The following is a 12,270-nucleotide window of genomic DNA, read 5'->3' as shown; positions in this document are numbered from 1 at the left end:
AGTTTTTTGTACACCCCCTTCTACCCCCAAAAATTTAAATAACAAATTGAAAATAACGCAAAAGCAGGAAAACTAAACGAAAAATATAGAGGAACATCTTTTCCTATAAAAGCAATTGTCGATAATATAAAACCAGACAAGTGTGACGTGATATCATAGAATAAGGGTGGAAAATTGCATTAGTATTGACGAAAATAAAACTAACGCAATCGAGATTTTTTTTTTGGTATTTCCATTAAAAATGCCTTTTCGTAATTCATTAAAAGAAAAAGAAAAAAAATATCCCCCAGCTCTTGAAAGATGAATTTCACCCTATTACGGATCCATCTTAGATTAAGCACAGTATCTTGAATTGTGGTTGTCCAAGGTCAAGCCAGGAAGTGTTAATAAATACAAGCACCCAAGTTGTTGAGAATCCACTCGCTTAGATAAATTTTTTGTCTTTCTGTATGATGAATCCAAAGGGCTAGAAGTGACCAAAAATATTGGAGGGCAACTATTCCCCCTTCCATGCCATTTTTCCCCAAAGCCGTCCTATCAAAATTTAGAGATGGCCACGCTCTTCAGCATTGTTGAAAGATTTAATAACTATGTCTTTAAGGATCACTTGACCCACCCCTGTCACAGCGCCCCGGGGAAAGGGATGCAAGCTCTGAACGTTGCCCATCATTGCATATAGTTTTGACCATTGGCCGGATTTCCCAACATTATTTAAAAAAGCGATAAAAAATTAGATTATGAAAAAAGTCAGCTGAATGTAAGGAGCAGCATTAAAACTTAAAACAAACTTAAGTTATTATGGAAATAAGGGGGCTTGCCCCTTCCTCAATACCTTGCTCTTTATGCTAAGGTTTCTTATAGCTTCTAGGAAAGCTTATCACTTACATTAAACAGCCCTTGTTCTGTTAAACGAGTCATTCTAAAATAATAAGGGGCAAAAACCCTTGCTTCAGGAGGGGTTGACCTCCCTCATATTCGTAATAGTGCCTATTCATTTTAAGATTTAATGTTGCTTTGTACTTTTTTTTAATTTGATTTGATAATAGAGGCTAAAAAGGGGAAAGAGAGAGACAGATCTAACTAAGCATTACGAGTGCACTTCTGAAGGATGAAAGAAAACATTACACTTCCCGTTTGCCCTACAAATTTTAGCCGACAAATCATTAATTAAGACAGCCTATGACGATTTAAAATCGCAACCAAAATGAAGACCAAGGTAGATGGAAATAAATCTTATTCTAATAAACTAATTACTTATCCTAGTAACGTATTGAATGCAATTTTTCTTAAATGTGTATCTAGATAAAAGAAAATTATACATAGCTATGCGTTAAACATTAAAACTCGTATAAAAATAATAAATATTATGTAGTAAAACCGTTGTATGGCTTCGAAACTTTTGTGACTCCTATAAAAACTTCACAACTGTTTCAAATATAGGTTCAATGGCCACCCTTTTTTATTCTTTTTTTTTCTTTTTTTTTAGGTCAGAAAGGACTTGCTGGTGTGTGCTACGGAGAAGAATGTGTTGGAGCTCGTGGACCACCAGGTCAAAAGGGAATTATTGGTGAGGACGGCCAAGATGGTGCGTATGGTGCTATGGGTGCTCAAGGACCGAAAGGTTGCATGGGTATACCTGGAGTCTGTGGATGCACTAATCTTGAAGGTGAAAAGGGTGACGAAGGTGATTCTGGGACTGAAGGTCGAAAGGGTTATAAAGGGCCACCAGGCAGCTATGGAGAGAATGGTGATTTTGGTCTCATAGGCCAGCAAGGACAGCCCGGACAACCAGGAGGAAATGGCAGACCAGGATATCAAGGTAATCCTTTTTTAAAATTTTATTTTTTGAAAATCAGCTTATTTGAGAAAGAGCTCGAACATTATATTATAAAAGACAAGTTGTAATTATCATGAAAATTTATGCATTATATTTTAGAACCATATTTTCAAAAATTTCGTGGCAACGAACTGTAAGTAAAGAGCGACATGGCTCAATAGTAACAGAATAGTACAATAGTAAAGTTTCATTAAGTTTAGTCTTACCCATCAAAAGTTATAAGCCTAAGGAAATTTGGCTTATTTTCGAAAAAATGAAAAACACCCCCCAAAAGTCATACAATCTAAGTGAAAATTCAACCCCATCAGAATCATCGTATCTGAGAAACCTTCTGTAGAGGTTTCAACCTCCTATCGGTAAAAATGTGTTTTTTTTTTATTTTTTGCCAGAAGAAAGATCACAGATGCGTGTTAATTTGTTGTTTTTTTTGTTTTTCCCCCCTGGTGATCATCGTATCGACCCAGTGGCCCTAGAATATCGCAATAGAGCTCATTTTAACAGGAATCAAAAGTTTTAGTGTCCTTTTTAGGTGACCGAAAAAATTTGAGGGCAACTGGGCCCCCTTCCATGCTCATTTTTTCCCAAAATCACCAAATCACAAAAAAAATGGAAATACCCATTTTGTTCAGCATAGTCAATAAATCTAATAACTATGTCTTTGAGAGCGACTCGATCCCCCGCAACCCCTGGGGGAAGAGCTTCAAGTTATGAACTTTGCCCATTATTTACATATAGTCATGGTTATTGGCAAGTATACAGACGTTTTCACGGGGGATTTTTTCTGGGGGGGGGGGGTCGAGGGAGGGGGTACATGGGAAGATCTTTCTATGGAGGAATTTTTCATGGAGGAAGAGTATTTTCCATGATGGGGGGGGGGCAGATTTCCCAACCTTATTTAGAAAATGATCAGATAGTAAATAAAAAAACAAGTTTTTTTTAACTGAAAGTAAGGAGCAAGATTAAAACTTAAAAAGAACAAAAATTATTACATGTATGATGGGCTTCACCCCCTCGTCCATGCCTCGCTCCTTTTGCTAAGGTATTTTGAGTACTTTCAAAAGAGCTATTTATTCTAATTAAACGGTTTTTGTAATTCAGGGATCATTCTTAAAGAACTGGAACAAAATTGGTATTGACGAGGGGGCAAACCGCCTCATATACATAATAATTTCTCTTGGTTTTAAGTTTTAGTCTTGCTTCTTACTTTAAGTTGAAAAAATTTGTTGTTTTTTTTATTCGATTGCCACCCAGATCCATCCCAGTTCTCTTAACAATCGACAACCAGAATGTCCAACGCGATTTTTTTGGTGGTTTCAGAGCTTGGAAATTCTTATGGTACTATCACATTTAAGTCAATGCTGCCATGTTGAACCTTAAAGAAATTCAGCCAATCCAACCAATTAAATTTGACAGCTCTTTTCGTCTGTAAAAATTCGAACTTGGAGAATGTGCTGACTCCCAAACACAGCTACTCCTTCAAAGGATAGCTAAACTTTTCAAACTGTTTTCTATCACATGTTTTTAAGCTAAAAATCACATTAACTAAAAAAATCACAAGAGATCACATTAATTAAGCCAAAAACCGCATGTTTATAGTTAATTTTTTTCTGATTCTTCACCAGAATTTCATTTATAAGGTTTCTGGGCCTACCTCCACCAAAAATTGTATATCAAAACATGGAGGTCTTTTTCATTAAAAATTGAATTCTTTATTCTTATTAATCTTTTAAGGCGCATTTGAAAGTGTAGGTTTTAACGCAACCAATCAAAAAACATGTGACCAATCTTTGAAATGTTTTTCAAATCTAGTTGCTATAATTATTGCAAACCGTTGGACAAAAAAGCTGTTATTTACTCTATAAAATTAGATTGATGAAGTTAGTCAAGAAAACTTTGAGAAAGTTAAATACTCAATAACTGAAGACTATTTCAAAATTGTATAAACATAAAATAGTTTCCCACTTCAAGAAAATAGTCAGTCACGTAATTATGCTTCTTCCAACATGACCCACTAAAATAGCAATATCTAAATTTCTGGTCTTATGTTCATTTAGTTTTTTGCCTGCTTTTAACGCAAATTCCAACCATATAAAACATGTAAAGTTTAACCACAGAAAAAGAGAGAATTTACTTGTGATAAGTATTGTGACTTATGTTTTTTTTTCTATTCATTCTTCATGCTTACTCAAAATTTGGCAAATCAAGAACTAGTATTATTTGGCTCCTCTTTTTGACATATACTAGAAAAATAATGTTTTTTGAAAAAAATTCTTGCCATTGTGGTCACTGAAATAAACCCAATGGGCTAAGGCGCATTTTTTATCACAAAAGTTAAGGACCACAGTCCTTTTTCTCTGCGGTTTATGAGAGAATGATTGATGCTTACTAAGTACTTGAGGGTACCATTTCCCTATCCCAGTCTTAGAAATTGAATTGACAAACTCAACCAAACTTACAAAGTGAAATTTTTATAAAACTAGATGACAGCACAATGAGGACTCGCGAGAAAATGTAGGTTATCTAGATTTCTAAATTTATCTCCTCTAATTCTAACGGAAGTTTTTGCTATAGGGAGAGGGAATTTATATATAGGATCTTATTATATAGGGTCTTATATTTAGAGTCTTATATTGGAATTATTATATATATGGTCTTATTATATTGGGTCTTGTTATTATGTAGGGTATTATATATAGGGTCTTATATAAGGTTTCATGTAGTGAATTATTGTATATAGGGTCTTTTTATTATACAGGGTCTTATACTGGAAATTATTATATATAGGGTCTTAATTTATAGGGTCTTTGTATATTCCTAGATTTTGAAACTGGCAACTACTTGAAAGCTCTTATATGGTCTGAAACTCTCTTGCAGGAGTCGAGATTTTCACTCACAAGGTAAAACCTGGCTCGAAGATACGAGAAGTTGACAAAAACTTCAGTTAGTCCTCTTCTAACAGATTACAAAATCGTTTTTCGGCCACCACGCGGCACGATCCTAGCCTAACTTAACCTAATCTAACCAGCAATGGTTAGCTAAAGGGCAATGAAACCAACCTTTTCAACCCAACATAAGAATTATAATCAACTTTCCAAAATATAAGGACATATTCCTAAACTGACTTGAGGTTCACACTTTTTGTAAGACCCCTGTGGTTAAACTCTTATCTTTTTTTCAGAATAATTTCTCGTAATAATATTTACCAAAGGTAAATAAAAAACAAGGGCAAAATCACTGTGTTGTTAACACAACAAAATAAAAAAAATCTTCTATGCTTCCTCTTGTCTTTAGGATATCAAGGACCTGCAGGAGTGAAAGGACCACCTGGTGAGATTATCTATGAAGGTGCTGAAATGTCCGGGCCAAAAGGTATAAAGGGTTTTGTGGGGTATCCAGGGATTGAAGGAAACCGCGGCTTGTATGGACTTCCCGGTGAAAGAGGGAATCCAGGCTTGAAAGGATCATTTGGACGTAAGGTAAGCTATATATAAAATCATTTCTTTTTTTTTTGTTTCTGCCGCAGATAAAAATAATCTTAATTTTATAACGAAACTATAAATAGAAATAAATTTTGTTTTATGTTGACTTACCTTTAGACTAATAGGTCCAAGTCAAATTTATCAGCCTTCGTTGTTCAAGTTATTCTGAAAATCTTTCGATCAAAGTTTTTCTAGTAATTAAATTAAGTTTGTATTTTACTTTTGATCTATTTTATTTTACTTTTGAGTACTTACACATTGCTTTTACTTATTTTAACTAGAGATTTAAATAATGTACAGAATACATTGCTATTTAAACCATCTATTTCAAAACTTTGAAAATCAAGCTTTTAGTCTTTTGTTTTTTAATATTTTCCCTTCAAATACAAACTGGTTTCGTAGGTTCGGCCGCTGTTAATGCTAATTAACCATTTACTTTTGTTTCAAAACTTGATAAAGAAGGTTATCAATTCTATGTTTAATCAATCAAAAAAAGAAGTAAATCATTACGAACATTACCAGGAAGGGGATAATAAATATAACCTATAATTATAAAAAAAAGAATCTACCAAGGGGGCCACACATCTCATTTATTATTATTATTATTATTATTATTATTATTATTATTATTTATTATTATTATTTTTGTTATTACTAATATTATTATTAATATTTTATTATTATTGTTATTTTATTATTGTTATTATTGATAACTGGTTCATTGCTCGTCAAAACCAAAATCTACAGCCGGGAAAAGTAAAAAAGAAGACTAATATCTGAATTAAATGAAAATTTATATGAAATTAAATCAATAATCATATGGAAATAACTCATTTATTACTCAACTATTCAATGAAGTGAAGTATGATAAATTTTAAACGAATGTTGAATAAAAAGATGAATTAAATGTAAGAATTATGTGACTAAAAGGTGATGAAATTGAACTGTAAATAATATAATTATTACGAAATTTAGTTAATAAAATAAAAAAAAAATAATTAAGTAGCTAATACGGTTAATTAACTTACCAAAATTAAAAACAGTTTAGAGGCTTTCTCATTTAATCCCTTCTTGCTGAAAAGTTTTAAATACATGTTTTAAAATCATGTTTTAAAAAAGTTTTAAATCTGTGAAGCTTCTACATCATTTACTTGCTTCTGAAGCCTGATATAGATCACAAATTATTTTAATAAATGCAATTTTGGATGTTATTGAATTAAGTTGAGGTTGAATTTGCCAAAATTTGGAAGATTATGATGGTGTATTTTATTTGACATTCGGAATTATTTTGTTGAGTGTAAATTTTCTAAGGCCAGTGAAATTTCTTAATTTTCTAAATCTTCTAAAGACCAGATCAAAATTCGCGGTTGACTAGATAAAGATAAATTTTCTACTTTTTTTTTCTTATGATCAAAACATTGAAGAATGAAAATCTATTTAGGTTTCAAGGAATTAGCGTCATTAAATCTTCAACAATCGATGTACTTTCATTGGTCCTTTCTAGTAATCTTATGCGTATTGTGGCTTTTTTTTTAAATATAAGAATACAAACTTGCTCAAACCTGTGGCGTGTATTCTAAGAATTAAAAAATTTATTTTTCATAATCTTGGGGAACGGGTAAAATTTGTCATTGTTTCAATTTTACAATAGAAATACCACGAAAGGTATTTTTCAAAATTTAATTGTGAAAAATACATGCCCCTCCTATTCCTCAGTTAAAAATACGTCATTAGCTATAAAAAAAAACGAATGCAAACAAACAACAAAGAACTATTACGTGTATGAGGGGGCTCGCCCCTCTACATTATTTCATTCTTTACGCTAAAGTTTGAATTTTGTTCCAATTCTTTCATAACAAAGGCCCTTAATCACAAATGCCGTTTAATTAGAATAAATAGCTCTTTGAAAGTACTAAAATATTAGTATAAAGAGTGGAGTATTGTTGAGGAGTGAACCCCCACATATACGTAAGATTTTTTGCCTGTTTTAAGTTTTAATGTTGCTCTTTACTTTCAGTTGATGAAACTTGTTTTTTAATTTAATTTCTGATCGGTTTTAAAATAATTCTGGGAAATATAGCGCGACCTTTATGTAAAATTCCCTTCCTCCATGAAAAATTCCTCCAAGAAAAGATCCTCCCATGTACCCCCCCCCCTGTGACCCCCCAACAGAAACCATCCCCCTTGAAAACGTCTGTATACTTTCTAATAATCAATACCATATATAAAATATGGGCAATGTTCATGACTTGCAGCCCTTCCCCAGGGGCTGTGGGGGAATAACTCGTCCTCAAAGCCATAGTTATTGGATATTTCGACTAAGCTGAACAAAATCCCTATCTCAAGATTTTTATCCGGTGACTCTGGGAAAAATGAGTGTGGGAGGGGGCCAAGTTGCCCTCCAATTTTTGATCACTTAAAAAGGACATCATGACCTTTAATTTCTGTTTGAATGATTCCTCTTGTGATATCCTAGGACCACTGTTTCTACCCCTGAAATATGATTACCACTGAAAAAAAAATCAACAAATAAACACGCATCCGGGATCTTTCTTCTAGCAAAAAAAAACAAAAAACAATTCCACATTTTTGCAGATAGGAGCTTGAAACCTCTTAGGCAGGGTTCTCTGAAATGTTGAATCTGATGGTGTAATTTTCATTAAGATTTTATGACTTTTAGGTGAGTTTCCCCCTTTTTTTGAAAATAAGGCTATTTTTCTCGGGCTCGTATCTTTTGATGGGTAATACTAAACTTGATTAAACTTATATATTTGAAATCAGAATAAAAATCTAATTCTTTTGACGTATCTATTGGTATCAAAATTCTGTTTTTAGAGTTTTTGTTACTATTGAGCCGGGTCGCTCCTTACTTACAGTACGTTATCACGAACTGTTTGAAAACTGTTGTTTAGTGACGTAAGGTGTTTATAAAATAGTCACTTTCATCCATTGTTATTGCATTTTAATGATAAATGGAAGAGGAAAGTTATTTGAGAAATTATTTTTCATATTTGCTTATCAACCAATCATTTGCTGTTTGGATATGACTCCTTTGAATACGGTAAACATTTTATGCATTTTATCACTTTAGGGAGAAGAAGGAGACACCGGCAATCCTGGAAGAAACGGATTTCCTGGACGACCTGGTCTTCCTGGCAATACTCCAAATCCCAATGAAGCAGAAAAGGGGAGCCCTGGGTTTCCTGGAATAAGGTAAATTAGTATACTGGAAAAACAGAACGATTGAGAAAACTGCAAGTTGAAGACTTTGAATCACAATAAAAAATGTCAAACTCATCAAAATAGCCTTATTTTAGCTATTTTGATTTGTTTAGCTATTGTTGAACAATAGTTAAACTCATCAAAATAGCTATTTTGGCTATTTAATGTTTTAACATTAAACAAGTTTAGTGTTAAAACATTTAACTTGTTTTACATAGAGGCATTTTTTTTTCAGCAAATATTAGTCGGAACGGCAATTTTTCTTATCGATAATTCCCTAATTGTTTTATGCCCAATATTTAATACCAAAAATTATTTAGTACATCGATGATGTTTGAGCTTGTATGCATAATTTTGTGTTTTTACTGGAAAAAATTAATATCTATAAACACGACAGATCCTTCGTCCATAACATGCATGTTCAAAGACTCCTAAGGCATTTTCAAAATATTTTCTTGTTAAAAATCATGCATTAAATCCGTTGGATGAAGTTTTTTCACAACCCACCCTCAATGTGATGCACTATCTTATTTCACAACACCGTGTCGCACTATGACCCCCCCCCTGGCACCCCCTCATCATTCCTTAGACATTTACAAGATATTTTCATGATGCCAATTCATGTCACTTTGCCACACTATGACTGCCCCTCTGGCACCCTCTGGTCAGACACAAACACAGGCACGGAGGGAGAGACAAAAAACACATAGTGGGAAAAACACACAAACACACACACACACACAAATACACACACACACACACACCCACATACACACACAAACACACACACACACACACATATACACACACATACACACACACTCTTTCTTCTCGTGCGTTGTGTGTTTGACTGTGTGTGTGCTTCTGTGTCTTACTTTGCGTTGTTGTGTGTTTGTGTGTGTGTATCTATGTTTGTGTGTTCGTGTGTATACCCCTGCGTGTTTTTATCTCTTTTTCTCCGTCCCTGTGCGTCTGATTTTGTTTGTGCCTGTCTTTCTGACTTTTTGTGGTCGTCTGTGTGTGTGCTTGTGTTTTTCCCTCTCTGCTTTCTGTGTCTATCTCCATACCTGTGTGTCTGACTGTTTGTGTGCCTGTGTGTCTGACTTAGTGTGGTTTTGTGCTTGTGTGTGTGTTTTTCCCTTTGTGCTTTGTCTCACTCTCCGTGCCGGTTTTTTGACTGTGTATGTGTCTTTGTGTCTGAGTTTGTGTGGTTATGTATGTGTGTTGTCGCTCTGTGTGCATTTTTGTCTTTTCTCTGTCTGTGCATGTGTGACTAATATTGTGTGTGCATATATGTCTGACTTCGGGTGGTTGTGTTAGTGTATCTGTTTATACCTCTCTGTTTTTTTGTCTCTTCACCCACCCCCCGTGCTTGCGTGTCTGACGGTGTGTCTGGCTTTGTGTGGTTGTGTGTTTGCGTGTTTGTGTGTGTTGTGTGTGTATTCCTCTGTGTGTTGTTGTCTTTCTCCTCGTGTGGTGTGTGTTTGACTGCGTGTGTGCTTGTGTGCCTTACTTTGCTTTGTTGCGTAATTGTGTGTGTTTGTGTGTGTGTGTGTATGTGTGTGTGTGTTTGTGTTTGTGTGTGTTTCCTACTGTGTGTTTTTGTCTCTTTCTCCGTATGTCTCTTTCACTGTGTGTTTGCTTGTATTTCTGACTTTTTGTGGTTGCGTGTTTGCGTGTGTGTTTGTTTGTGTTTGTTTGTGTGTGTGTGTGTATCCCCACTATATGTTTTTGTTTCCCTCTCCGTGTCTGTGTGTTTGAGTGTGTGTGTATGTGTTTCCCTCTGTGTATTTTAGTCTCTTACCCGTGCCTCTTTGACTGACTGTGTTTTGTGCCTGTGTGTCCAACTTTGTGAGGTTTGTGTGTATGTTTATTCCCACTTTGTGTTTTTTTCCCACTCTGTGTTTTGTCTCTCTCCCCGTAACTGCGTGTTCGACTGTGTGTCTGCTTGTGCTTCTGAGTTTGTGCGGTTGCGTGTTTTGTGTGTGTTTTCGCATATTTTTTTTTCCTTTCTCCGTGTTTGTATGTCTGAGTGTGTGTGTGTATTTTTCCCTCTGTTTCTTTTTGTATCTCCCCTCGTGCCTGTGTGTCTGACTGTGTGTGTGCCTGTGTGTCTAACTTTGTGTTTTTGTGTGTGTTTGTGTATGTTTGTGTGTGTGTGTGTTTTCCCCACTGTATGTTTTTTTTCTCTCTCTCCGTGCTTGTTTATCTGACTGTATGTTTATCTGACGAGAGGGTGCCAGAGGGGCAATCATAGTGTTACACAGTAACCTGAATTGACATAGTGCATCTTGTTGAGGTTGGCTTGCGAATTTATAAGCCAATAGATTTAATGCATGGTTCTATCATGAAAATATTTGGGAAATGTCTTAGGAATGTTTAAGGGGTGCCAGGGGGTAGTCATAGTGTGAGGCGGTAGTATGAATTGAGATGGTGTATCAAATTGAGGGTAGCTGGTGAAAAAACAAGAACCAATGAATTTAATGCATGATTTTTAACAAGAAAATATTTAGAAATTTTCTTAGGAATGATAAGTGGGTGTTGGAGGGACGCTAGAGGGGGCAGCAATAGTGTGCCATGGCGGTGAGAATTGAAAAGATTTATCACGGAGTTGCGAAAACATGAATGACATGAATTAATGCATGATTTAACGAGAAAATATCTGGGAAACATCTTAAGAATGATGAAGGGGGAGGGAGAAAAACGTCTTGACAAATGTCTTGAATTGTCTTGAAACGTGTTGAAAAAACGATTTGAAGGAAAACTTATAAATAAAATTCATCTGCTTAACCAGCGGATTCTAATACGTACTATTAGGTAACGGTCAAAGCTCTATTCCGTAAAAATCAAAAGTAAACAAACCCTATTACATAACAACCAAAGTAAGCCCTCTCTTATACCTAATTGCCAACTGCATCTCGTAGGAAATATTCTCTATGACGGAACAGACACCTGCATCTGTTAGAAAACATTCCCTATGACATAGAAAACACCTGTGTCTTGGGGGAATCGCCGTCCAACTTCATTTATTGAAGGAAGAAAGGAGTAGTGGTATGTGTGTTATGGATCCCTGATTATATGTATACATATACATATATATATATATATATATATATATATATATATATATATATATATATATATATATATATATATATATATATATATATATAAATAAGTTGTCTGTGGGTTATGTCTGTCGAGTGACGTCATGTCATCATGTCGTCATGAAGTTAGTTGTCATGATGTTTTTTATAACGATGACGTCATTAAAGGTATTTAAGAAAATCGTTCAAAGACAAATTTCTTATTGTAAAAAGATCGTGGTCGGAAAAATGTTTAATTGTAAAATGACTGAAGAACCTACAATGGCAACAGCCGAGGAAGCTGCTGAAAGAGTCTATGCCAAAAACTTGCGGCTGATCGAGAAAGTAAGAAAAGAAAGCGCCGAGGAATCACAAGAACAGCAAGAAAACAGGCTTGCGGCTGATAGAGAAAATAAGAACAGAAAGCGTGCCTAAGAATCAAAATATATATATGTGTGTATATATATATATATATATATATATATATATATATATATATATATATATATATATATATATATATATATATATATATATATATATATATATATATATATATATATATATATATATATATATATATATATATATATATATATATATATATATATCTATATATATAAAAATAAGTTGTCTGTGTGTGGAT

General features: G+C 34.2%; 1 protein-coding gene across 2 annotated transcripts in view; it reads left to right on the top strand.

Annotated features, from left to right (window-relative positions):
• Positions 1–12,270, top strand: part of LOC136027013 (collagen alpha-1(IV) chain-like) — a 202,717-nt gene that overhangs the window by 61,315 nt on the left and 129,132 nt on the right. For both annotated transcript variants that reach the window (XM_065703915.1, XM_065703914.1), the window contains exons 11-13: positions 1,487–1,819; positions 5,129–5,313; positions 8,408–8,529. In XM_065703915.1, the coding sequence (XP_065559987.1) occupies positions 1,487–1,819; positions 5,129–5,313; positions 8,408–8,529 (640 nt within the window). The remainder of the gene's footprint in view (positions 1–1,486; positions 1,820–5,128; positions 5,314–8,407; positions 8,530–12,270) is intronic.

Source organism: Artemia franciscana, chromosome 5, assembly GCF_032884065.1.
Source record: "Artemia franciscana chromosome 5, ASM3288406v1, whole genome shotgun sequence".
NCBI lineage: Eukaryota > Metazoa > Arthropoda > Branchiopoda > Anostraca > Artemiidae > Artemia > Artemia franciscana.
The sequence above is the reverse complement of the archived record's forward strand: the minus strand, read 5'-3'. Positions and strand labels throughout refer to the sequence as shown.